Source organism: Prionailurus viverrinus, chromosome C1 (genome assembly GCF_022837055.1).
Source record: "Prionailurus viverrinus isolate Anna chromosome C1, UM_Priviv_1.0, whole genome shotgun sequence".
NCBI classification, from domain to species: domain Eukaryota; kingdom Metazoa; phylum Chordata; class Mammalia; order Carnivora; family Felidae; genus Prionailurus; species Prionailurus viverrinus.
In genome coordinates, this window is record NC_062568.1 from 5,666,422 (window position 1) to 5,693,548 (window position 27,127).

General features: G+C 39.1%; 1 protein-coding gene across 1 annotated transcript in view; it reads left to right on the forward strand.

Moving 5' to 3' along the window:
- Positions 1-10,132: 10,132 nt before the first annotated feature.
- The window catches only part of SPHKAP (SPHK1 interactor, AKAP domain containing), a 129,133-nt gene continuing 112,138 nt past the window's right edge, over positions 10,133-27,127 (forward strand). The window contains exons 1-3 of the mRNA XM_047872109.1: positions 10,133-10,151; positions 12,394-12,496; positions 15,552-15,657. Of these exons, the coding sequence (XP_047728065.1) occupies positions 10,133-10,151; positions 12,394-12,496; positions 15,552-15,657 (228 nt within the window). The remainder of the gene's footprint in view (positions 10,152-12,393; positions 12,497-15,551; positions 15,658-27,127) is intronic.

Sequence of the window (27,127 nt, forward strand, 5' to 3'; positions counted from 1 at the left end):
TCTCTCTCTTCCCCTCCCCTGCTCATGCTCTGTCTCTGTCTCTCAAAAATAAATAAATGTAGAAGGAAAAAAAAAGTAAATAGACCAGGTGCTCCAAATAAAATGCAAAAATTATAATTTGGATTTTGCGAATTCAAGAAAATAAGACACTTAAAACATAAAATACTAAAAGGATGAAAAAAACCACACTGTTCAGTAGCTAACAACAATAAAAAAAAAACTGATTTAGCTTTATCAGACAAAGTGACCTTTGAAATAGAAGGGCATTGCCAGAAGTTAAGTATGTCACTGCATAATGAAAAGTTTCAAATAATCAGCAAGGTATACCTACCATTTTATATTTGTATTCACATAACAAAGTATCCTTAAAATTAAAATAGATACGTGGACATAAATATAAAAAGAATTTATCCAAAAACATCGATATGAGCTTAGACAATCACAACCAACATAATGGACATATATAGAATACTACAACCCAAACCTGCAAAGTACATATAACATTTACAGGAATGGTCCATACATTGGATTATAAAGCAATTGGTAAGAAATACCAAAGATCACTGTTATGCTATGCACAGCATATTATCTGAGTAAAATGCAGTTCAACTAGAAGTCAACAATGAAAAGATAAATTAATATTTCCCATATAAATGGAAATAAAATTAACAAAATTATAATGAAAATTCCAAAGTCTTTGAGTTGAAGGATAATAGCCACGCCACTTTTCAAAACTTTGGAGCTCAGGGAAAACCATTATAGGAGAATAATTTATAGCTCTACAGGCATACATTAAAAAAAAGAGAAAGAAAGAAAGCCTAAAGATTATAGTATCTATCTCCTAAATTTTTAAAAAGAACAGCAAAATAACCTCAAAGAAAGTAAATAATAGTAAAATCAGAAATTAATACAGTAGCCAGTAGTATCGTAAACATAGACTATAAAGGATTGACTTTTAAATGGCAAAAAACCCTGACATACTTAATTTAAAAAGGGGATAGGTGAAGTAGTTATAGGAATGACAAAAAAAAAAAAAGGACATCACTATAGATACTATAGATAAACTTATAGTAGTAGTATAAAATATATACACACACACACACACACATATATACACACACATATATACACACACATATATACACAATTTGGATTAAAAAAGGCAATTTTTAATAAAAATATGACTTGCCAAAGTACTGAAGAGGAAATAGAAACCAACATAAATATTAGAGATACCGACTCTGTGGTCAAAACCCTTCCAACAGGAGAGCTCCACTCCCAGAGAGCCTCACTGGATTTTTCTGCCATATATTTGGTAATAGATAATTTCTGTAGCACCCAAAATCTCCCAGCAAATAAAAGAAGAGGAATGCCCTCAATATATTTAAGAAGCTGGTATAATAACCTTGATATTAATCTGGCAAGGGAAGAAAGGAAATATAGTCAATCTCATTCATGATGACAGAGGAAAAGAAGTTCCCAACCAAAATGTTAGCAAGCTATGTCCCACAACATATAAAAAGGATAACACATTGTCATCAAATTGAGCTGCTCTCTGAAATTTAAGACTGATTTAATATTACAAATCAGTTATAATTCATCAAATTAGCAGTCCAAAGGAAGAAAGCAACATGATTATATCAGTAAATGTAAAAAGACACTTGATAAAATGTAACATCCTTTTATGATTAGTAAGATAAAAACACTAGAAAAATATAAAGAGACAAGAACTTCCTTAATAAAAACCTAGAGCAAGCATAATACGTAGTGCTGTAATTTTAAGGATGTTTGCATTACTCTGTCCAACATTTCACTAAAGATTTAGCCAAGGCAGGAAGGCAATAATGAGAAACCAAACAAAACACAACAGAATAAAATAAAATAATAAAATAAAATAAAATAAAATAAAAGGCAAAGAAGAAACCAAAACTCTCAGAATTTGTGGTTTACTTGATTGTGTGCACAAAAAATTAAAAAAAATCTACAGATAAATTTACTAAAATAAATGAGTTTAGCATGTTTGCTGAGTATAAATCAAACCACACACATAAAGCACACTTTTTCATATGACCCACACACAAAAAGTGAAATTAAAACAGGAAATTTATGTGCTATCAATAAGTATGAATTTTTTAGGACTAAATCTAAAGAAAGCATACAAGACCTTTCCAGAGAAAATTATAATGCTTAGTGAATGACATAGACTGGAGGTCTTCTTATATGACCACAGATGCACCCCATCCCCCCACACCAGATATCTCCTGCTTTGATAGCTCTGATGTTTCACTGCCATGGTCTCCTCGAGCATCTTTATCCACACAGTAAAAATGTCTTGAATTCTAATCATGTACCAGTAACTGTCAGCCATAGAGATGCAAAGATAATTTCACCGACTCCTTATTTACCATTTGCTCCCATATGTCTATATTTTGAGATTTGAGGTAATACTAGAACATACTTACAGATTAGAATAGCATAGAAAATTAACTACAAGGCATTCAATTTCCATAAAAATCTGTTTTTCTCTTAACATTAATTCTTTTAAAGTTTATCACAGAGCGCGACATGGGGCTCCATCTCATGAACCATGCGATCGTGACCTGAGCTGAAATCAAGAGTTGGTCCTCAATCAACTGAGCCACCCAGGTGCCCCAATATTAATCTTTTTTTAAATTTTTTTAAACATTTATTCATTTCTGAGAGAAAGACAGAGCACGAGCTGGGGAGGAGCAGAGAGAGAGGGAGACACAGAATCCGAAGCAGGCTGCAGGCTCTGAGCTGTCAGCACAGAGACAGACACGGGGCTCAAACTCACAAACTGTGAGATCATGACCTGAACTGAAGTCAGATGCTTAATGGACTGAGCCACTCAGGCGCCTCCCGCCCAGTATTAATCTTAATATTAAAACATTAGACTTGAGAAGCACAAAGTGCTCTTCACCTCCAGATAACCCATACACTAGGTTGGAAGGTTCTGAAATTCTTAACTACAAGATGTCAACTACCTTTTGATGCATCAGAAACGTGAAGTCCAGTCACAGACACAAATCAAAAGCATTACACAAGGCAGAGGCTCTCTGAAAATACGCATGCAATCTTTGAACCCTTTTCAGAGTTTTGTTTTGTTTTGTTTTTTAATTGTTAACAACCTCATCATCTACCTACTTCTGTTCTTTTTATTAAAGACAGCGTGCTTGAATGTGTCTTTCTCCCTGAACCATACTAAAACTTCTGTTTCTTTTTCTTCCTCCACCCTTTTCCTCTCCTGCCTCCTCTCCAAATCTGCTGGTGTTTGTAACTCCTTTATTGTGGGTGTGGTCCTCTCCATCAGCCATGTGGGTAGTTGAACCAAACTCACCTCCCAGCCTCTCTGCTGCCTTGTCCACCAGGAGACACTCCCAGGAATCCAGGTTGGTTGTGGGGTGCGGGGTCCAGGGGATATATGCAGCCAAGTCGTAATCAGCACCTCCTCTCTTTCATTCCAGCATCCCATGGGCCCTCTGCATTCCCAACTCTCAGGTTTTGACCCTGACTTTGGAGGCTTTCTGGTTCACCGCACCACTGCAGCCAAGCTCCAAACTGTGGTGCACATTGTCTCTTTCTTGCCATCAAATTTTACCTTTTCTGTGTCCCATCTTTTGGGGTCCTGCTATCTCTTTTCATTTAAATGACTCTAAGGTATTAGGAGGGACTCCAGCATCAAGATTAGACACGTGGCAGACATTTTTAGTTAGGCAGGGCTTTCCTCATCCCTGAAATCACGGGAGGAGGCTGTTTTTGTATTCCACTTTCATGGAGGCCTGGTGGTGGCAGTGCATTTGGCTGAAGCCCCCCTTTTCCCTCAATAAGCACAGCCATCCAGCCTGGTGCGGCAGCCAGAGACATCGCCTCTTGTGAACCGTCACCCCTTTTATGCAGTGCTCTTCTCTGGGCCCAAAGGTCACCATACAATGTGAGCATCCTAAAAAATAACAGTTCTGAAGAAAGTTAGTTTGTGACCAAAGCCGAGTGGTAATATGTGAAGACAACAGGACTCCTGGGAACGGGCACGGACCAGGGCTCTGGTTCATCTAGGTTTGGGTCTCAAATTGAGTCACTTAATTAACCGGGCAACTCTGAGCAAATTCTAAGCTTCCGCGTCTCAGTCCTATGACTATAATAGTCTAAGAGCACTTCCCCTACTCTGATACTGTGAGGCTATGAAGTGACAAAAATAAGGCCCTTGTCATAATGACTGGGGCAGAGTGAATGGCAATCAAGTGTATGTGTTAGTATTGGCTGAGATTCCCTCCCTTCAGTGGCAACCAATCTTGAAGAGTAAATAGTATTGGTCCCATTTGGCAGATGAAGAAACTGAGGCTCAGGGAGATTAAGTAACTTTCCTAAGGTCAAACTAGCAAAAGTGACATCTGGGACCCAAATTCAAGTCTTCTGACTTCTGCCACACAGTAATATTTTCACTATATCACATGACATAAGAAATTCTTTAGTTTTGGCATATTTATATTAACTGCTAATCTTCTCCAGCATATTTGTTTAATGTGTGGGTGTGTCACATCCCTTCATTTATTGTAGTGGCTTCAAATATTGCAGTTACAATATAACATGAGCTTCATCTTGACAAAAACCGTGACAGTTCCCTCATGGCTCACAGGAATTATTTCTAGCTCCCCGATAGTTTCACTAACGTTTGTCTTTCAGGAATGTAGACCATCACAGACAAAAGCATGAAGTTAGAACTGAGAGATGGTGTTTACTTTTATCTGACAATTAAAGACAAATCGCTAAGAGTTTAGGTGGTGCCATTTATTGACCCTACCATATTTACTGAGCACTGACTGATTGTCAGGCATTGCGCTAAGCATTTTTGTGAGGTTCAGTAGTGAATTAGATGGGGTTTTTTTTCACCTCCACCTCAGGAACTAAATAACAAATTTGGAAAGAAGCTCTAACAATTTTAATTGAACCCCAGCTAGGTGGTAAAACCCCTCTTCGCTCCATATAAAATACAGATGTGCCTTAAAATGGAAATTGACACATATTAACATCGATAGGGAAAGATCTGTTTACTAATTGTGATTTCTGCAGATATTGCATCATGAAAAATGAGCAAAGATTCCTGCATTTGTGGAGTTTATTGCCTGTGGTGGGGGTGGGGTGGCAGGGAGGAAAGACACATGATAATAATAAATAATTATGATAATTATTATTATAGAATAATACACATGATAAATAATCAACAGTAAATAAATACCTTCTGTGGAATGTTAGAAAATGATACTGATACTGAGAAAAATAGAGCAGGACAGGATACATCAGGAGTCTAGGAATAGGGAGGTCTTGTAAATAGAATGGACAGGTGAAGCCTCATCCAGAAGAGGCCTTTGAGAAAGACCTGAAGGGAGGTGATAAAGTGAGGTGTGCAGGTCTCCGGGCAAAAAGCCTGGTGTCCCAGGCTAAGGAAAGCACTAAAACAGTGGTGCAAGTGGAGAAAGAGAGAGAGAAAGAGAAAGAGAGGAGGACACAAGGTCCCAGAGATGACAGAGAGTCCAGGCATTTAGAGCCATGGCAACAACTTGCAATTTTACTGGAAGTGAAATGCAGAGATTCTGCAAAGTTTTGAGCACAGAAATGCCCTAGAATAACATTTTTGTGTTCAACTGTATTCATTTAACAGAGGAACATTTTCCCAGGTCTTTTTTGTGTGTGTGTGAGGGGAAGTGGAAAAGGGACGTTATCTTAATGTCTGCATACTAAATCCATCAGTGTATCTATTGGTGAATGTATTATTTATTTTTAGCTTTTTCTATTAATAATCTTGAGTTGAATATATCAGTACATACTTTATTTTGGTGTCTGTCCTCTAGAATAGACTCCTATAAAGGCCATTCCTGGGTGACAGACATGCATGGATAAGAATCTTGAAAAGCATGCCTAGATGTAAATTTATACTCCCAGAAACAACATGCATTATATCACACATTGTTTTAATCAACAGAATAATACATCAGTTTTCCTAATTTAAGAGATCAACAAAATTCATTCATTCACTTACTTATCAGCCAAGATTTCGTAAGATCTACACTTCACACGAAAATCACTAGACACCTCAGAATGACACATGCCCGTATTCTTCACACACACTTGCATTTTCTTATCTTTTCTATTTCATTCCCTTTTACTTCATTATACCATTTTAATATTACTGATTGTATTTTATTTATTTATTTTTATTTGAGAGAGAGAGAGAGAAGGAGAGAACGGAAGACAGAGGCAGAGGGGGAGAGAGAGAGAGAGAGAGAGAGAGAGAGAGAGAGAGAATCTTAAGCAGGCTCCATGCATGGAGCCTGACATGGGGCTTGATCCTACAATCCTGGGATCATGACCTGAGCCTAAATCAAGAGTTGGCCCTCAATCGACTGAGCCACCCAGGTGCCCTAGACAACTGACTTTAAATATAAATGACCAGCGTGCTTGGTTCAAGTCAGGATACCACCCCTCTGGCACTGGTTCTTTTATTCCGTTTCATGATGTGATGTTTGGGAACTGAAGCAGGGGCTCCATGGGAGCCTAACTCCCAGTATCTCCAGAAGGAAGGGTTTCCCAAGCAAATTAAGAGGGCAAACAGACACCCAGAGGGAAAGTACACAAAATACCTTAGAAAAATTACTCTTAGGCCTTTATTAAGATAACCTTATTAATTCGCTTTTTCAACTAAAGTAGCATTTTAGCAATACAGCTACTTTTCTCTAGAAACACTATCATTTCCTATTTTCACCATAGTCCGACTAGTCTTCTGTGAGCTTTGTAGCTTGACTTCAATTATCTGGATATTTTTCCATGTTGATAGAACTAAAACTGCCTGAATGAGTCACATCTTTTTGTATAGTGTTAGACTAATTGAATGAATTCTGTGTTTTCTTGGATTTAAAAAACGCCCTAATTATTCTTCATTTTATAATCTTACGATGATAATAGTCAAAAGTCAGCATAAGCATGAAAATCTTTACTGTATATATTTTCAAAACCCAGGTCTCAGAACAGAAAAGAGAAATGTCAATGTAACCAGTAATGATGCATTTACTCAAAAGGTCTGCACATGTTATCTTTTTAACTTAATATCAAAAATGTGCTGAAAAATCAAACAGGGAGACTCTTAAGAATAAATAAACTTCCAGGGATTAATATAATATCATTTCCCAATTTAATATCGAGTGCTCAATGTCATGCGAACACTGCATTACTGGTTTGTGAGAATAACCCCATTTAACCACTGGAACAGTTCTGTGACAAAGCTTCTACTACAATCTGCATTTCACAGATGAGGAAACCAAATCTTAGAGAGGCTTCAGTAATGTGCCCAATTCCATGCAGGTAGTAAGTGCTAGAGTGGAAACCTGAACCTGGGTTTTTCAAATGCCAGAGCACTGGGCTTTGGCTGCGTTAAGACTCATTTAGATGTCATGATCATAGAAGCAGAGGATTTGATGGAATATGAAAGATCACAGTGGACAAGAACATGGTTTGGTGCTAAGAGAAGCAAGTCAAATCTCAGCTCAGTTATTGACGAGCAATATAACCTTGGATTATATTATGTTAACCTCTGATCCATGATTTCTCATCTATAAAAGGGGCATAATTAAAAGATTATGTAAAATACTTCCTAGAGCTCTAAGCACCCACCATGCAGTAAATGATGGTAATTTGTGTTCAAAGTAACATAGAAAAGATGTCCAGGTGCTTTGGTGGAAGAACAGAAATACTTGGGAGCTGAGGTGGTTACTGTCATGTATATTCTGGATGTACCTGAACTAAAGTCTAGATGCAGCAGAACGCAGCAACGTACCTGAGGTGTTTTGACCATCCAAACACATATACATGTAAGGCTTTGTTTTAGAAACAAAGAACTTAGGAATAAATACTTCAATAGGACGCATCTTACAGTCTTCACATATAAATACATATTCACACAACACTAGCTTAGCAACAGTGATGTGATCTTTTTACCTTACATTAAAATAGTCTTTTAGCAAACACCATTTGCAAGACATATGTCTTGAAAATTTTCTTGATAGCCCTCATTAGCAAAAAAAAAAAAGGGAGCTAAGCTATCATGCTGTCTTGTTTGATCCTCTTTTCTGAACAAGAAGATATCATTTTAAAGTGATTTATTGGGGTCTTGGTGAAGCTTGAGATTGTGAAACAGCTTTTTAAGGCCCGAAGATAATAAACCCTACAGTATGATTAAGTTCATGAGGACATTACTTGCTATCACCTCTTTTCTTGGAGATAATATGTGGGTTTGCAAAGCACAATATCTGACACTCGGGAGATTAAGTATATTTATTTTATATATATATAATTACCAGTAACACTATATTCCACAGTATATCCCTTTTCTTACATAAGGAATTTTATTATCTAATTGTCTCTTCTGTTGCAATCTACTAATTTTGCACAATATCTACCTATAATGAGGTTGATGTTGTACTGGACATACCTTACAGATTTGAGGATTGCCTGAATGAAAAAGTCTCTATTGCATGCTTTATAGTCTATAATTTTTCAGGATAAAAGATTTCAGCCCAACTAGTCCTGAAAAATAGAGAGATTACTCACCATTGGTGTTTACAAATTGTATCCTCAATGAATTAATTATGCTATAATCATGTGTATCTTTTTTGGTTTTTGTTTTTAAGTTTATTTATTTTAGAGAGAGAGAGAGAGGAAGAGAGAGACAGAATCCCAAGCAGACTTTGCACTGCCAGTGTGAGGCCCGGTGTGGGGCTCCTTATCACAAACTGCAAGGTTTGACCCAAGGTCAAGAACCGACATTTAATTGACTGAGCTACCCGGGTGCCCCTGTTTTTGATTTTTTAATAATCAAGATTAGATTAGAGTATAACTAATTTGAAACCACTGTTTCTGCTAATAGTGTTTTATGATTAATAATATAATTAATTCTTAATAGGATTATATTATATTAGTATATATTATAATTATAACATATAATTATAATATATATGATTATATATTATTATAATATATATGATTATATATTATGAATATAATTATATTATATTAGTATATATTATAATATATACTAATATAATATAATCATAATATAGTATAATTACAATATAATATAATATAATAATATTATAAAATATAATATAATTACAATATAATAATATAATATAAATATAATGTTAATTAATTGTAGTATTAATTAATAATATAATCGATAATTAATAACTTGTTTATTATTAATAATAAATGTCCTGTTTTTATTCTGTTTATTATCATTTACTAGTACCCAGACTTAGATCTGCAACAGCATTTTCAGTGAACTGAGAGCAAAAATGATAGTGAAGGCACCTCAACTATCTGTTCCTAAAAAGAAATATTCTTCATTCTTATATAATCTACCAAAGTTTTTTATCATATTGTTAAAATGTTCTTTCTTTGAAGAATGATGGTGAGAGCAGAGGTAGGAATTTTTTGTAAATGTTCTTATTTGGAAAAATAAAAGGATGGCCACTTTATAATCTTATTGTTCTTGTTATTGTTATTTTACTGGTCCAAGGGATGGGAAAGTCTGAAATTTTCCATTCTGTAGTTACTAGGTTGCTTTTAAATATTGAAACAGGACATATAACAGTGTTTCTAAATATTTTCAAAATTTGGATAGTTGTTTCCTCTGATAAGCTTACTGAAGTCTTACAGAATCAAGGAGGACTTTGCTGGTCTTTCACCCACTAATAAACTGGTGATGTATTTAATTTGTATGGATGACATGATAAAATCATGCTCTGATGTCTCCAACCTAGAAAGGAAAAACATGGGTACAGAAGCAAAAAAACAAAAAACAAAAAAACAGAAGAAAGAAAAACCAAACTTCATACCTAGGCAATAAAACCGGAGACTGAGTGAAAGAATACAAGAGTATACACTGTAAACAAAAACTTTTTCACCAAACACTTACTAAAATTGCAAGACGGATTTTATTTGAGCTACTTCAGTTGGGGAGAAAGACATGAATATAGAACTGAGCTTAACTCCAAATGCAAGATTTATAACCAGTTTATAAATGGGGATTTATAACCAATGGGCAGAGTAAGGGGGTCGGCAGATGGACATACCTATCAAGGGTGAGGGATGGGGAAAGATATCAAGGCTGAGGGATGGGGGAAGATATCAAGGGTGGAGGGATTTCCACTAAAGTGACTTAGGATTCCTTGCTAAGACTGGGTTCAGTGGGCCAGGGGTAGGACTGCCAGTCAAGGTCATGATCTAGTTGACAAGAAGACTCAGAGTAGCCTAAGTAAAGTTTGGTCAGCAAGAGAGCCCTTGGTAATAAATTGGTCAGAAGATGAGAGTAAGAGAACCTAACGTATCATGTGATTTTTTAAAATAAATCGGTTTTGGAAAGACTTATCGAAACCTCTGAGCATCACGTAAGAGTTAATCTCTTTATCTGAAAGTAAACTAAGGACATTCACTCGAGCACAGTTTCATTTTGAACCACGTGCAGGTGTATTTGAAAGTCCTCTACATTCTTAGTGGTAGATGTCTTTAAGTTGATTTTTTAATTTTTTTTAATGTTTATTTATTTTTGAGAGCCAGAGAGAGGGTCAGAGCACGAGCGGGTGTAGGACAGAGAGAGAGAGAGAGACAGAATCCGAAGCAGGCTCCAGGTTCTGAGCTGTCAGCACAGAGCCCTACTCGGGGCTCGAACCCACAAACCGTGAGATCACGACCTGAGCCGAAGTCGGACGCTTAACCGACTGAGCCACCCAGGGGCCCTGTCTTTAAGTTGATTGTAATGAGACCAACCAATTCCTTTCTAAAGATCTCTTCTGATGGATGTGAGTTTTTATGTTTTTTTTTCAGTGTCGAGATTAAAGGGTTTAGTATAAAGCTCAAGAGTAAATATCCTTAATAGGATGGAGACAATCAAAGGAACTGTAATTACTACATCTTATTGAAAACCTTCTGTAAGTGGGGAGGAGATGAGAACAAATCTTACCTTTTAGAATCCGCTAAATTTATTTCAACTTTACACTGTGTTTACTTGACATTTGAGCCACAATAGCGGCGGGATCCTTTTTCATTAGAACTATCCTGGGAAATTCTTTCATGATCTGCTCAGATGTGGCTTATCTCACCATCTGTCACCACTGCAGAAAATTTAGCGTTGAATTCAAACACTCTTTCGTGCATAATCTTTTGATGTCAAGCAGGATGCTCAGAAAGATAAGAACAGACAACAGGAATAAGTATTAATCCAGGGTTCACCACTGCCTGGCACTGTTCTAGGTCCTAACGGGTCCCTGTTCTTTTCAGTATTTACAGCCTAAAGGGGAAACAGACAAACATTTCAAAATTATATGCCATTTGACAAGCGTTGTAACGAGACATGGTGGGGGTGCTATTGGAACACACAAGAAGAGTGTCTGTCCCACTTCTTGGGTTAGGGTATTGGTGGAAATATGGGGAGTGGTAGAGTGTTGAGGTGTGTTTGTGTGTGCATGAGGCATTGGAGATATGTTGGTGGAGGGAGGGGAGAGGAGGGGTGCAAGAGGTGATTTATAAACAGAGACCCAAATGATAGAGTGGGTATTATTCAGGAGGAAGGAGGGGGCCTGGGAAGGGTGTGCCTAAAAGAAGACACATTATGTGCCAGGATCCGAGGGGGAAAGGGAATAGGTATGTAATTTAGTGTGTCAGATAAATGGTTCTCAAACTTTAATGGGCATATGAATCACCCAAGTTTAATGTTAAAATTCAGATTCTGATTCAGTAGTTCTAGGGAGGGACCTGCATTCCTGGGTATCTCAATAAGCTCCTAAGTGATATCAGACCTGCTGGTTCACAGACCAAACTTTGAGTAGTGACAAAGTTGATTTCCAGTAACTGGACACTTCTCTCTCTCTGTAGAAATAACCGAATATTCCCTTAGCCATTTTCACTCCTGATGATGACCTACTTAGTCACACTGCATGAACCCTTAATGATGGCAGTGTGGTGGCGACTCAGCACCTCATTCATATATGACATCTGTAAGGGAGCCGACTTCTCTTCCCATGATATTTTTAAAACCACTGCTTCCGATTCTGCTTTTATACCTTCTTATCCACCTTGATCTACCTCCTTGTGGAAACACATTTAGCAGTTTCAGCATGAGACCAGCCTGAAAGGATGTGCTTAATAAATATTATCAATGTTTGTCAAAATCAAAGAAAATGTCCCGGGGAAGACCTTGCAGCCTTCCCCATTAGCAGCAACATATAAGGCTGTCCTGTATCTCGACAGCCATTCTTTTAATGTCAACTTGAATTCACTTTAATAAAGGCATGAGTTTCATGTGTCTGTCTCTGCCTCATCCTGTAGCAGCCAATGTTCTGTGGCTCTCGAGACCAAGGACAATATCTTTGAAAATACTCTCAAAATTCCATCGCCATCCCAAAGGCATGGAAGAAGATTGGGCTGCGTGGTAACGTCACTTACTGGGAATTCACACCCGTGTCACATGCTTGAAACGAGAAGCCTCTCTACATGTAGTTTTGTATGTTAGGCATCATCAAATTGATTTGGAATGCATTTCTGGGGGCTAGAAGATGCATTCAGTTTAACTCTTGGTACAGTGGAACTGTGTCCCACTCGTCAGGGAATGCATAGATTTTACTCCCACTAATGGGAGTCTACTGCCCTGTTTAATTCTCAAAATAACAAACAAACAAACACACATACATACATATTTAAAATACATTTCTTTATTTGTGTTATACAGACTTCACATTGGGACAAATGGAGTGAACCTCACAGGCAACCAACACTTTCCAAAATCCTTCCGTGCCTTCATTTCCAACTGGGAGCTCACGTAATCTTAAAGGCACATGGGCTTTCTTACCAAGATATATGTGGGTAGATTTGTCATTGTCTCTCCTTCCACTAGACTAACTCAGCAGTTCTTAAACTTTTTTATGCATAAAAATTATTATGCTCCTTGCCAGGGACACCTGGGTGGCTCAGTGGGTTAAGCATCCAACTTCGGCTCAGGTCATGATCTTGTGGTCTGTGGGTTCGAGCCCTGTGTCAGGCTCTGTGCTGGCAGCTCGGAGCATGGAGCCTGCTTCAGATTCTGTGTGTGTGTGTGTGTGTGTGTGTGTGTGTGTGTGCCCCTCCCCCACTCATGCTCTGTCTCTGCCTCTGTCTCTCTCTCTCAAAAATAAATAAACATATTTTTTTAAATTACTATTCACCTTTCTACTTGCAGGCAGATACAACATGCTTTATGCAGAAACAAGAAATTTCCTTGCATGATCTTTTACTTTTTCCTATTAATCCTTATTTTGGACCTAACTCTCCATAAGTTTGATGTCATCCCCCTCTAGAGCAATCAGAGATTGTTGAAGCCCTTTTTCTTTTTTTTTTTTTTTTTTTTTTTTTTAATTTTTTTTTTTCAACGTTTATTTATTTTTGGGACAGAGAGAGACAGAGCATGAATGGGGGAGGGGCAGAGAGAGAGGGAGACACAGAATCAGAAACAGGCTCCAGGCTCTGAGCCATCAGCCCAGAGCCTGATGCGGGGCTCGAACTCCCGGACCGCGAGATCGTGACCTGGCTGAAGTCGGACGCTTAACCGACTGCGCCACCCAGGTGCCCCTTGAAGCCCTTTTTCTACCCTGTTTTGTATTCAATCTGTGTCATCCTTACTTCTCAGCCTGTTTCTTCCGTACTCCTAGGCTGTTAACCCTGTAAAGAGAAATGGGAGATGTCCTAACATTGGAAAATGTGATTTCCTTGACTCATGAGCTGTTGCAGATCAAAATTAGCTTGGTCCACGGGCTTACCTTCCACATATAAGTGGTTTTGGAACCTAAAAATGATAAACTTTTGGCACTCGGGTAATTCCTATGGCCAGGAAAGCATTCAGAGGGAGATCTGCAGCTAACTTTGAGGTACAGTCACCCTTAAGTGACAGCCAAAAAGTTATAGGTCCCCATTCTGAGAAATCTGTAAAAATCGGGCTGAAAGCTTGGGCTCTCCATATTTTACAAGTGATTTCCAGAGCTGGAAAGGACTGGAGATTTCACTCCCAATGTTCATTTGTAAGTGAAGGGACAGACCCAGATATGCTAAGCAGCAGAGTCCCTAAGGATCTAGAGCCTAGTACCACACTCCTTTCTTCCTTCCATTGCCTTTTCCCAGTGAAGCAAAGATAATATGAGTGCTATCCTTTCATTTAAATTAAGTTCATTCTAGTCCTCAAGATGGCAACTATAAAACAGATTTTACTTGAATTATTCTGTGTAATTTTTACCTAAACCTGTGATCCATTGTGTACATCAACAGTCATTTAAAAAAAAAAAAAAGCCATTCATAGTAATTTAGTAGAAATGCTAACAGACTATACTTATGTATTTTTGACTTATGTTTAATTGTAATGTAATGAAAATTGACTAACTTAGCACTTAAAACATGAGGATTATATATTAGTTAGAAATGCACTGTTTAACTGATCTTCTATTTGGTGCTTCTTTTAAGAGAAAATTTTTAAATGTTGGCCTGATAATTGCATAAATAATTATTAGATCATATTCCAAAAAAATGTTTATGATGAATTGTACATATTCTATGTGGTCAAGAACAACAAAAATAAAATGCATACACTTCAGATATCCATACATTTTTTAAATCCCATATTTTCATATTTTAGAAATCCTTAAGATCCAGAGGACTTTTTGTATTTAAATTGGGTTGAATCCAAAATCTTCCAGAGTATCATGAAAACCAAGATTGGTAATAATTTCAACCAGACATAAGGGGAAGGAAGAGAAGTCTAGAACTTTGGAGGCAAAGAAGTTAAGATAATGCCCCAAACCCCAGAGATACAAAGAGATGAGGTGCATTTTCTTTTTTTTTTTTAATGTTTATTTATTTTTGAAAGAGAGAAAGAGAAAGTGCGAACAGGGGAGGGGTAGAGAGAGAGGGAGACACAGAATCCGAAGCAGGCTCCAGGCCCCGAGCTGTCAGCACAGAGCCCAACGCGGGGCTCGAACTCACAGACTGTGAGATCATGACCCGAGCTGAAGTCGGACGCTTCACTGACTGAGCCACCCAGGTGCCCCATGATGTGCATTTTCTAAAGCCCACATTCTTTGCATGGTCCTGCCCTGCCTCCTGATTGAAATTATAAACTTTGAATTCTGGGCAGAAATAACGTGGCATTTCAAAAGCATTATCTGGGGTCTAAAACTGCTTGCTCAAGAAAAACTAACGGTGCTAGAAGTCAGGCAGCTGCACTGTGTCCGTCTGGGCGCTGGGAGTCACTGGATTGCAGGTTCCTGTTCCCAAGGGAATAGTTCGCAGCGGCTCCAACTGCGGGAGGGAAGCCAGCAAAGCAGTGTCGGGGTCAGCAGGATTGGCTAGTGCTGAGCGCTGCCCGAAAGATGATTTTTGTTAAACCACGTTGTGTGTCTTCTGTTCTGAGTATGGAGGAGACTCACTGGAATGTGTTCTCTTTTGTGTTTTTGGGGCACAAACAGCAACTTGGAGTCCCCACTGATGTACGAGGTCTGCGCACCACAGCAGGGCAGCACCAGCGGCGGCTGGAGAGGCGGCCTGGGGAGCTCCATCACAGCGTGTAAGAAGGTAACCTTGCCTAGCGCGGCTCTGTCTCCCGGATTGAACTTGAACGCTAGTGTAGTTTGACTCTCCAGGTACTTCTTCTAAAGCAGAGCAAAACAGCAAAAACGAACAACGGAATGGCCCACAGTTTGCTTGCCCGGATAACCTCTAATGCTGCTAAAAATGTAATGGGTGAAGAAGACCAGAAAACTCAAACAGTTCAGAAAAGTACGACTCGAAAATTCTAAGCCTGCAGTGCCCCACCTATTATATGGAGCACCTAAGTCTGTATCCGAGAAGCATTCCTGGCTGCTATTTTCTCAAAGAGAAGGGTGTGCTTGGCTTATGTTATGAGGAGAAACAGAAATGCATTTCCTAGAATACAGACTCCAGAACTCATAAACAAATCTCACTTTAAGTGCATTTGCTGAAAGTTGTCATTTGAATAACATAAATTCATCTACTTCTTTTTCCAGCCAATCCAGCTTAAGGCCTGGAAACTTAAGTTTGGAAATGCTCAATTTCCCACCTAAAGCTTTTGTCACTATGTGATGCAGAATTCCAAAGGAGAATGTATGTGTTTCTTCTCATCCAGACTTAGAGGGTGTCACACTGGATTACTTCAGTAATTGTTTTTTAAAAACTTAAATTATTGGGGCATCTGGTGGCTCAGTCATTTGTGTCTGACTCTTGATTTCAGTTCAGGTCACGATCTCAGGGGCCGAGATCAAGCCCCACATCAGGGTCAGTGCTGGTAGTGGAGCCTGCTTAAGATTCTCTCTGTCCCTCTCTCTCTGCCCCGCCATTGCTCATTCTGTCTCTCTCTCTCAAAAAAAAAATTTAAATTGTAAAAAATACTTATAGGAATAATTCAAGACAAATTCTATTACTAAACATATTGTATAGATATATATTATTTATGCACACATACTCTACATTATATATGCATATATGTATATTAATTTATTGATTACTATACCCAGTTAAGCAGCCTTATTTATTCTCTGCTTGTGTGGTGTTTGTATTGTTCTAAGTAACAAAGAAAATGACACATACCTGTGTTAGAGAACATAAGTTGATGATAGAAAAGTAGCATTAAACATAATTTTACAAAAGTATTTTCATGCATACATTCATAACCAGATATAAAAATAAACTGGTCTCATTAGTTCAAGGCTCTAATTACTATGTGTTATATGATCTATTATTCTTTCTCATACAATTCTCATAGAAGAGTCAGTGCTATAAATTTGCATTTTAATGCAGAAAACTGAGACACTATAATTCAAAGTGATTTTGAGTTTCTTCTAAGAGAGGTCTTCAAGCCCTGGGTATGTTCTATTCAACTCTGTAACTCCAAATTATAATCTTCACCAGATGCTATGCATTTCACAAGGCTAAATCATTTTTCATTTATTCTCATTTTTTTTAATTTTTTTAAAGTTTATTTATTTTTGAGAGAGAGACAGAGCATGAACAGGGGGTGGGGCAGAGAGAGAGGGAGACACAGAATCTGAAACAGGCTCCAGGCTCTGAGCCATCAGCCCAGAGCCCGACGCGGGGCCCGAACTCACGGACCGTGAGATCATGACCTGAGCCGAAGTAGGACACTTAACCGACCAAGCCACCCAGGCGCCCCTTATTCTCATTTTTAAATAACTCTATTTCTATTGATTAGAGCCCACATGGTATTTAAATTAAGGATTGAAAGAAGACTGCCTGAATTTGACACCCAGTTCAGTCATTACTAGTTGTGTTATCGTGAGCAAATTACCTGACCTCTTCATGCTTCAATTTGCTCATCAGAAAAAAGAAGGTGACGGCTGAGCACAAGTGAATTAGTAGACATGAAATGTTTAGAATGGTGTCTGGCATATGGTAAGCACTCAAAATAAAGAGTGTTTCTGAGTAATATTATCCTACAGGAAATTTTTCAGTAAGTATGTGATGCCAGAAAAAAATTTTATATATACATGACCATGCTGAGAGAGTTGGTACCTTGTGATCTGTTATGTCAGCTACGTTTGTTTTCTGGAGATAGAGGCGGTCGTATTCATTTTTGTAAATCGTGTCTGGAAGGTACTGAAGAGAGCGTTTCGGGGCTGAATATCTGTTCAAGAAATTAAAACCCAAACTCAATCATTTATTATGTGTTTATATGTATACATGTAATATATATGTATATATACAAATAGAATTTAAAATTTTTTTAATGTTTATTTTTGAGAGGGAAAGAGGGTGCAAGCAGTGGGGAGACAGAGAGAGAGAGAGACAGAGACAGAGAGAGAGAATCCCAAGCAGGCTCCACACTGTCAGCACAGAGCCTGACACAGGGCTCAATCTCACACCTGTGAGATCATGACCTGAGCCAAAATCGAGAGTTGGATGCTTAACCGACTGAGCCACCCAAGTGCCCCAAGAATTTAAAGTTTTAAATATAATCCTACTCACACCACCACCACTTCTAGAACTATTAGTAAGTTGAACCGTACGAAATTTCCTTTATTACAGATGAAAAATGATCAGTTATAGGCAATTTCATATGGTCCAATGTAAATACATTCAAAATTCCGTTAGATCTTAGGGAGAGATAACAAGAATAGATATATAGTCAGGGTCTAGTGTGGGAGACAATATCGGTTTCTCAGTTGAAAAAATCAAACTAAGTAATTCACCAGTTAAATAATTATGTAGGATGTCTACGCAGTTTATAGCAAAAAGCAGAGAGAGACCTTTGACCTGCAGCAGACCATAACCTCCAGAAAGCGAATCGGATCTTAGTTTAGACTTTGAAATACGGCTGAGATTTGAATGAGCGCAGAGAAGAGCCAAGCAAATTTATTTAGGAAGGGTTGCTACAAACGAATGCAGGAGAAGTCAACCCCTTTGTGTCCTGGAATATATTTTTCTAATGTTGTGGTCCATTCCTTTCATTTTAAATACTCTCTTCCATTTACACAATAATTGCATTTAAAGGCACTCTCTTGTATTTAAAGTGTGCAATTATTTACACAATAATTGCATTTAAAGGCAGTTTAAGTAGCCGTGAATATGCCACATGGTGTATGCCTTGTAGGCTCTAGTCCTTCCACTTCCCCCTCCAAGAGTAGCTCACTGTTGTTTTCTTTTTACATCTAGCACGTAGGCCCTCAATAAAAAGACTTTGAATATTGAATGATTTCATGCCTTTATTTTATTGTATATCACTGCAAGCCGATTTAAGTGATCATTGATCAATCTGGGGGGAAAAAAGCTTGTTAATCACAGGCAATGGGTCTAGGTAAGTGAGACTATAAGTGCACATATAATGTATGTTCAAAGAGACAGAAAATACAAGCAGAGCTTTATCATAGAAATAGCAAGGCTGTCCAGCTGAATCACCACTGTTCAGTCAATCAACCTTCAATAAGAGTACCATGGATCATTGAAATCTGTTGGTAATTCCCCAAACTGATTTTATGGGATAGCCTCATCTTCTTCCCCATCAGATCTTCTTATCAGAACTGACATATTGCTAAATTAACTGGTGGAAGACAGGAAACAAGGGTCCAGAAGATAATGCATTAGTTGGATAATCAGCTTCTGAAAACTTGCAAAAGGACTGAGTCTCTCTCCTGAGTGTCTCATGAAATCCCTAAGGGTTGCAGGAATCCTGCCCACATGCAGGTGCTGTCATTCCTCTTTGCTGTTGGTGAAATACAATTACGGGAGGCCACAGCTGTGGAAAAAGCCATAGCATCAGAAAAGAAAATGACTTTGGTGGACTTATTTGAAGGAGGAAATCCTTAAGGGATTGCCTTGCACCAGAGCTAAGATGATCATACGGCCCAGTCATGGTTTACATGTATTATCCTCGCATTAATGGACCCCGTTTTGTTTTCAGAAGTGCCCCCTGCGCAATAAGTTACATGGTTATCCCAGCTTGAGCTTTGGAATGATCCTTTCTCTTTCTTTTCCCCTTCCTCTAAATACTAGGAAAGGTATCAGATAAATTCTCACCGAGGTATTAGTCATTGTGTAGGTTAATATAGTTGTAACAAATAAAATCTGTTTTTACTTAGCTACTGCTACAGCTAAACCAGTGCGATTGCCCCCCCCCTTTAACTGGCCCTGGGAATCAAGCCTATTGAACCTGGACTTGACTTCAGAATTCTACCCATCTTGAAGCTCCAAGCAGACACTACTGATCCATCCAAGTTGGAATGTGAGATAGCCTCTGTGTCACCATAATTTACTGAGCTCCAAACGCTGGGAAAGTTTTAATGTATGCAGTGTGATACTCCAAAATAATGCATCGAAAATGATGGAATTTCGGGGCACCTGGGTGGCTCAGTCAGTTAAGTATCCAACTTCCGCTCAGGTTCATGAGTTCAAGCCCCCACGTCAGGCTCTGTGCCGACAGCTCCGAGCCTGGAGCCTGCTTCAGATTCTGTGTCTCCTTCTCTCTCTATGCCCCTCCCTGGCTTGTTCTCTCTCTCTCTCTCTCTCTCTCTCTCTCTCAAAAATAGATGAATATTTAAAAAAATAAATAAAAGGATGGAATTTCAAAATATTGAAGGAACAAAATGGGAGAGAAAAAGTAGCTGGTGGAAAGTGAATAATAGAGCCCTCTGTAGTACCTCTTGAATCTTACCTCAGATAGATCTTGCCTGATGTTCCCCGTTCTCATAGGACCAATCCTTCTTATAAGACAAATACAGCCATCATTGTTAGACTGAATCATAGGGATTTCCATTAAGTGAGCTAAGTGATTATAAATGTTATCCTTTTATATCTAGCAGACACTAAGTGAAACGCTTTTATGTTGTTTTTATAATAAATAAATATCCGCTTTCTCTAGAAGGCAAGTAGGATCCCAAGTTACAAAGCTAGACTTAGAATCTAAACATCTGAGTCAGATTCCAGATTTCCCTTTTACTGTGTGATCTTAGGCCAGTGACATAACTTCCCTGATTCAGATGTCCTGGGGTTGGTATGACGTTTATATGCAAAAAGGTTTGTGTAAGTTCTTGGCACACAAAGTTGACCCTCAATCTGTATTAGTTGATTCCAAATAAACAATCTTTCCACAAGGGAAAAAATTATTTAAATAGAATTTTAAAACTAACCTGAGGTAGTATCCATGGTCCCCCTGTTACGTTGAATTTCTGCTGGGTTTTCTTCTACTTTGAAAGCATTACACTCAATGTCACATTTCCGCAGTAGCTGGACATTTTCAATCCTCACTTCACTTCCTGGACTGAAGATTTGCTCCTTGGGCTATAGTGGAATCAAGCCTCTTGTATAGGATCCATGTGGCAAAAGAATTGTTGGGGAGAAATCGACACCCCAAGTTCCGTCTCTTTTTATGTCATGTTAATTAAACCCACACTAAACCTAGACTAACCCAAGGCTACAGACTGAAAACATTTCAGGTTCCCAAAGGTAGAGTTTGATCTTCATAGGATATCTGATCATCTCTTTGAAGCTTCAAGAGCATTCTTTGCCATGACAGGCCTCCTTGAAGCTGACTTTAATTTGTTGTCAACAGTAGCATAGAAACCTCCAAAGAATTGGCGAAATGGATGTCCCTGGCAACTTCATCTTATTCTGTAAAATACACTTTCATCTAAGCTCATCTCAGTTTGATGACATGTAATTAACGAAAGCAATTCAATTAATGTGTGCAGGCGCAGACTTACAAATTGGGAGGCTTTTTCAGAATCTGATCTATATCTCCAAAGACACTTTTATTGGTCAGGATTGTCTTGCTCTGGGCCAAAAGCCCCAGTAGTATTTCCAGGAAGTGCATGACAGAGAACAGCTATAATATGCTGTGCTTCTAGAAGCTGATTTCTTACAGGAAGGAAGGGCTTTAAAAATGTAAATATGCAAATAAGATTCAAAACAAAATCAGCATAATTGGGTGTGCTCACCTTTCTGCAGAAGGAAGATACTAGGCTTTTTGCCCTGGAGTGTACAGCACTCACAGCTTTATAAATACTCTCTTCTCATCATGCAGCCTGGCAATGGTCTCCAGACCCAGCTCTTTAGACCAGAATGGTCTAAATTTGTCACATGGCCTAGGTGTCCTGTTTTATCACCATTCTGCAGGAGTAATCAGAGGCATTGAAGAAATAAGGAGGTTTTTAAGAAAATAAATGCAGAATTGTGCTACTAAAAGTGATATTTGAAGAAAGCTTTAGAATTTCATAGTTCTAAAAAGAATTCCTTAGAGCAAAGGGAGACAGGAATCTAGGATGCCAGAAGGAGCACAGGTGATGTGCCCCAGTGGGTGGGGCAGGGAGAGGAGAGGTGGAACCTGCACACAGACAGTGGGAGGAGAGACACGTGGGGAAATCAAGATCTGGAGTGAGAGTTAAACAGAACCGTGAACGCTGTCTGTTTAAGCGGGGACATCCGTGAGCTGTGATATCATTGAGGTCACTGGGAAGAAGAGCTTGGAGACAAAGTAGCAGAAGACGTCCATGCATTCAGATTCAGCCAGTTCCATCTACAGAGCCAGCCACAAAATTCCCTCGGGGAGTCATTTCACTAAACACCTAAGGAAACTTCTGAGTACATTGACATCTCCGAGGCCATAGTTGCACTGAGGCCAGAATGCAGATAATGAGGGCCCTGGTGGCACTAATTTCCTCTGCCTTCAGCAAAAACATGTCATTGGAAAATGTCAGTTCAGTAATCCTATGTGGGAGACTCTGTTCAAAACTATCAATTATGGCTTATTTTGCAGTTTGAAGGTGATTCAGCTTCCTATTCCAAAATCAGTATGTTTGAAGACTTCTATTCAGGACTCCACACCACCTCTCTCTGCCCTCCGGCAATGGTCCCACAGTGCTTACGATTCCAACATGCTAGTCTTACTCTGTCCTCTTCCGCTAGGTTCCTTGAGCATCCTTTCTGCTATGTGTGAAGAACTCCTGGAAGGATCTTGCAATGCCTTTTCTTTTCTCTCTTTTTTTCCGAGCAAAAAGTAGGACTCTGAAACCCTAAAATAGCTTAGAACATTTTGTGGAGTTGGGGATGATGCTATGCGATGGGAACCAGGGAGGTGATTTTTTTTTCCCGATCCTTGCAATTTCCCCCAAACCTGTACATTACGTATTAAATAATCTGTCTACAAAAATGCAAGGGATCTAAAGTTTTAAAAAATATCTAATCTGTCATTCAAAATGTTTTTTCCTTTCTATGTTTGGGTGTTTAAAAGACCCGTCACGGGGCGCCTGGGTGGCGCAGTCGGTTGAGCGTCCGACTTCAGCCAGGTCACGATCTCGCGGTCCGTGAGTTCGAGCCCCGCGTCAGGCTCTGGGCTGATGGCTCGGAGCCTGGATCCTGTTTCCGATTCTGTGTCTCCCTCTCTCTGTGCCCCTACCCCGTTCATGCTCTGTCTCTCTCTGTCCGAAAAATAAATAAAAACGTTAAAAAAAATTTTTTTTTTTAAAAAATAAAAGACCCGTCACCCTTCCGCCCTACCACTCAAGCCTTAAGGCTTGCTCTCTTTTCCTGTCAGTCTCCCATCTAAGCCATCCTCTTGATTTTGGAGTCTGGAGTAGATACTGCATTCGCCATCGGCCCTAACAGCTTCCACCTTTCCTGTATCTTATCAGGTTTGCCCTTCTGATTGAAGTGCCCATGGTCACTTCTGGCGGTGTCAGAGCAGGAAGGAAGGATATGACTCAGATAAATTGGAACAGCCCTCTGAGGAGGCCTTTTGGTTCATGAATCCCAGACAAGGAGCCCCCCACTTGGGTGTTTGTAGTTAGGAGGCCTTTTTGAAAGTTAGACCCACCCTGAAAGACGCACATAAGGGCTCATACTCTACAGGAGGGAGAGCATCCAAGAAGTGGGTGTCTCCCTTAGCAAATTACATGGCCATCAGCTTACATATTAAAAGGTAGATGCTTCCAGTAGCTTCTTTCAAATAGGAGAAGAGTCAAGAAATGACAGTTTTCCCTTTCTTATAATTGCCAAAGGCCAAAGGCATGCAACAACTGTCAAAGAGCACATGGCCGCTGAATCCACTGTCTCTTTGACTAATGGCAAATTTTGCACGATCCACGCTTTGCAAACCTACACAAAATAATCCAAAATGAATGGTAAACCTTGAAGCGTATCTTATATTTTCCGACATACTTGTTTTTCTTGTATTTTGCTTCTCCTAACATTAAAAATCATATTCCCCTCACAGATCATATCACCATTACAGCATTATACTGCTTCTAAATAGCAATTAAATAGCAATCAGCTGTCCTCTATTTATATGTCTCGTTTTATTCGGTTTAAAACATTGCTGACCATTCATAAATTATACTATATTTGCATTTCCTGAGTATATCTGTTTCTGTAACTCTTGCGTTTTATACTTGAGACTCAAACTCGGTTATCACTTTCATGCAGAAAAAGCTCTGATCAACTTTCAAAGCATTCTTCAGCCAGCTGACATCTGTGTGATGTGGCAAAAGGAAACAAGAATGGTTTGATATTTCCGAATTGTCTTCTGTGCTCTTATCCCATTCTGTGACTTCATTGAGATACAGTGTGGTTTCCAGGATGCAAGTAATTGCGTGGCCCAAGAAAAGCAGGAAGATGTCCAAAACTGTTCCTGAGGCTCTGTGTCGTTTGTTTCTTGCCGCATTAGGATGCACTGTGGCCAAGGTCAATATACAGGGTCTCTAAATTCCACACGCGGGGACACGAATTTCAGATAAGAGAGCCTTTTTGTTCAAGAAAAAGCTCCATTTTATACTCAGGTAGTTTCATCCATGCGTGACACTTAGCAGAGACGGATGTTCCATAAATCAGTATATTCCATGTTTATTTATCAGAAACAAGTTTAGGTAGGCCAGGTACCCATTGCTAAAAGCCTTACATAGGTAAGGACCGTCCTGCTATGAAAACACAGTGTATCTGGAGGCCAGTCCTTAGTATATTTATGGCAACGTTGCCTTCTTTCTTATCTGGAGGTAATCCCTCCCGCCCCCTCCACCGTAAAGACAGAGAACGAGTTGCAGATCCCTTGCTTACCATTTTCTTCCCAGCCTTCCCAACCAACTATGCCTCTGATCTGGTTCTTTCTAGGCACTTTCCTCCTCTGTAATGGAGGATTGTTTTGTTCCCGGACGTTAAAAAGCTCCCTTATTTTCCGATACTTTCAAAACAATTGTCGACCAAGAAGAAGAGGCTGTCAAGCAACCAGAAGCATTTATTTGGGGCCTTAGACACAGAGTGGACTGAAATTAAGAGAGCACTCTGAATTGCAAGAGGGGCGTACGGGCTTATTAAAGACAAAAGGCACCAGATTGCATAACTTGTTTTGAAGGAATTATGATTGGCGCTGACAAAGCCAAACTGACTGAGGCAGGATTGGCCATGTAGCCAGCAGGTGTTTCATTATCTCTATTTCAGTCCAAAGTAGAAGGATGTATTTCAGGAGGTCGTACAGTTGCGATTGACAAAAGTTGGACGTTCAAAAAGTTGGACGTTCACGGTGTTCCCAGAATTGAAACAGGAGACGGGCATCGGCCTACTTCGTACTCCGTGTCCTCCCCACCCTACTTTGAAATGACACCGTTAGCAATGTTTACTTCACTTTGGAATTTTCTTCCACATAATCAATTACGAGACTTCCGAATTGTAGCAGGTGTCAATGGAATCCATGCAAGAATGCGGCACACCTAACCAGACAGTCATCATATTACAAAATGTGTCCAACGAACAGGAAAACATCCTTTGGAAACATTTTCTTATTTTGTCATAGGACACTAAACAGACATGAACTCAGGCAGCCAGCCACTAGAATCATCATTAAAAGGAAAATGTTATCTTATCATTTAATTAAACCTTCAGTAACGGAAGACTGAACCAATTGAGTTTTTTATGCTAGTATTTTTGTTTCTTTCACAGAAGCTTTACGTCCAGTCTGTATATTGTTTCTTCCTGGGATTTCAGTGTGCTTGAAATAACATTATGGTTTCCCTGTGAAATAATGGAAAGGCATTATTTCCCAGAGTGGAAAACAAAAAATTACAGAATTCTCAGAAAGTGTGCTAAAACACAGATTAAATAACATGAAATTACATGTGTAAAATTACACAAAATTTTCTGACCTTGTGTGTGTGTGTGTGTGTGTGTTAAACGCTCCTAAGCCAGTGACTAAACATTCCAAAAATATAATGAAACACTTCTGTGGAATCTTAGAGTGCTTCAAGACATTACAGAATGTGTGGCCAAGCTCAGCACTGGATTTCTTGTCAGTGAAAAAGCAAAACGTTTCTTTCTCTTCACTTTTCTCGCTACTTGCTCTGCACGGCCGTTATGGTCTCTCTGCTGTGCTTTGAGTACAACCAGCAAACTCCTGCCTTGAGCCTTTGTTTTTGCCGATGTTCTCTGCCTGGGATGCTCTTCCCCCAGAAGGATATGTGGCTGGCGCCTCATTTCATTCAGATCTCGGCCCACTGTCACCCTCAGAGGGGCCTGCCAGAAAATACTTTCCAAACTAGCGTCCCTTACTTCTTGATCCCTTTGTCTGGCTTTATTTATCCTCACAGTAGTTTTCATTGTGTCCCTGCATTTCTTTCTCTGTCTATAAAATTTATTTGATTACGGTCTGCCCTTCCCCAACAGAATGAGAACAAGACTGTGTCTGTTTTGTCTTTATTCTTGTCTTGTTCACCACCGAATGCCCAGTTAGTTAAGCAGCTCCTAGTGAAAACGGCAAGTGTTCTCCTTCTGTGTTCTTTGCAGCATTATTTACAACAGCCAAGATATGGAAACGACGTAAGTGTCCATCAGCGGGTAAAGAATGATGGATGGATGATGGGTAAAGAAGATGCGGTGTATATACACACTGGAATACTCCTTAGCTGTAGAAAAGGATGAAATCTTGCCGTTCACAACATGGACGGACCTCCATGAGAGTATGATCCTAAGTGACTAAATCAGACGGAGAGAGACAAATACTAATGTAATGTCACATTTCAGGTCACTGTACTATACCCTTCACGTAAATAGCGAACAGAGAGAGATGGAGAGATGTAAATGTTGAAGGATCTACGCCCATACCCCAGGGGAGCTTAACAAATATGATATTATGCCATCACCTCCTGAACCCCCATGTCTATATACTTCTAATTGCCTTTCCCATGGGATAAAAGCATCTTGTGAGGAACAAATTATATTTAAATTACAAAACAAGATGAAAAAAAAAAATACCTCCAAGCCAGCAGGTGTTCAACAAGTAGTTGCTGAATGAATGAGTGAGCGAATGGACACTTGCTGTGGATGGCATTGTCCTTCTCTTTGAGACGGCAGTCGGAGTTAGCATCCGGTATAGTGCAATTCATGCTTTACGGTTTTATGAGTAAGGTCTTCACCAGCGTAGAATCCAAGTGAAGAGTTTCATTTTAGAAGAATCTTAAAACGGAACAAATATCCCATATCTTTACAAATTAAAGGGAAGATAAGCCACGACAAAATACCACTATGAACCTAGTAG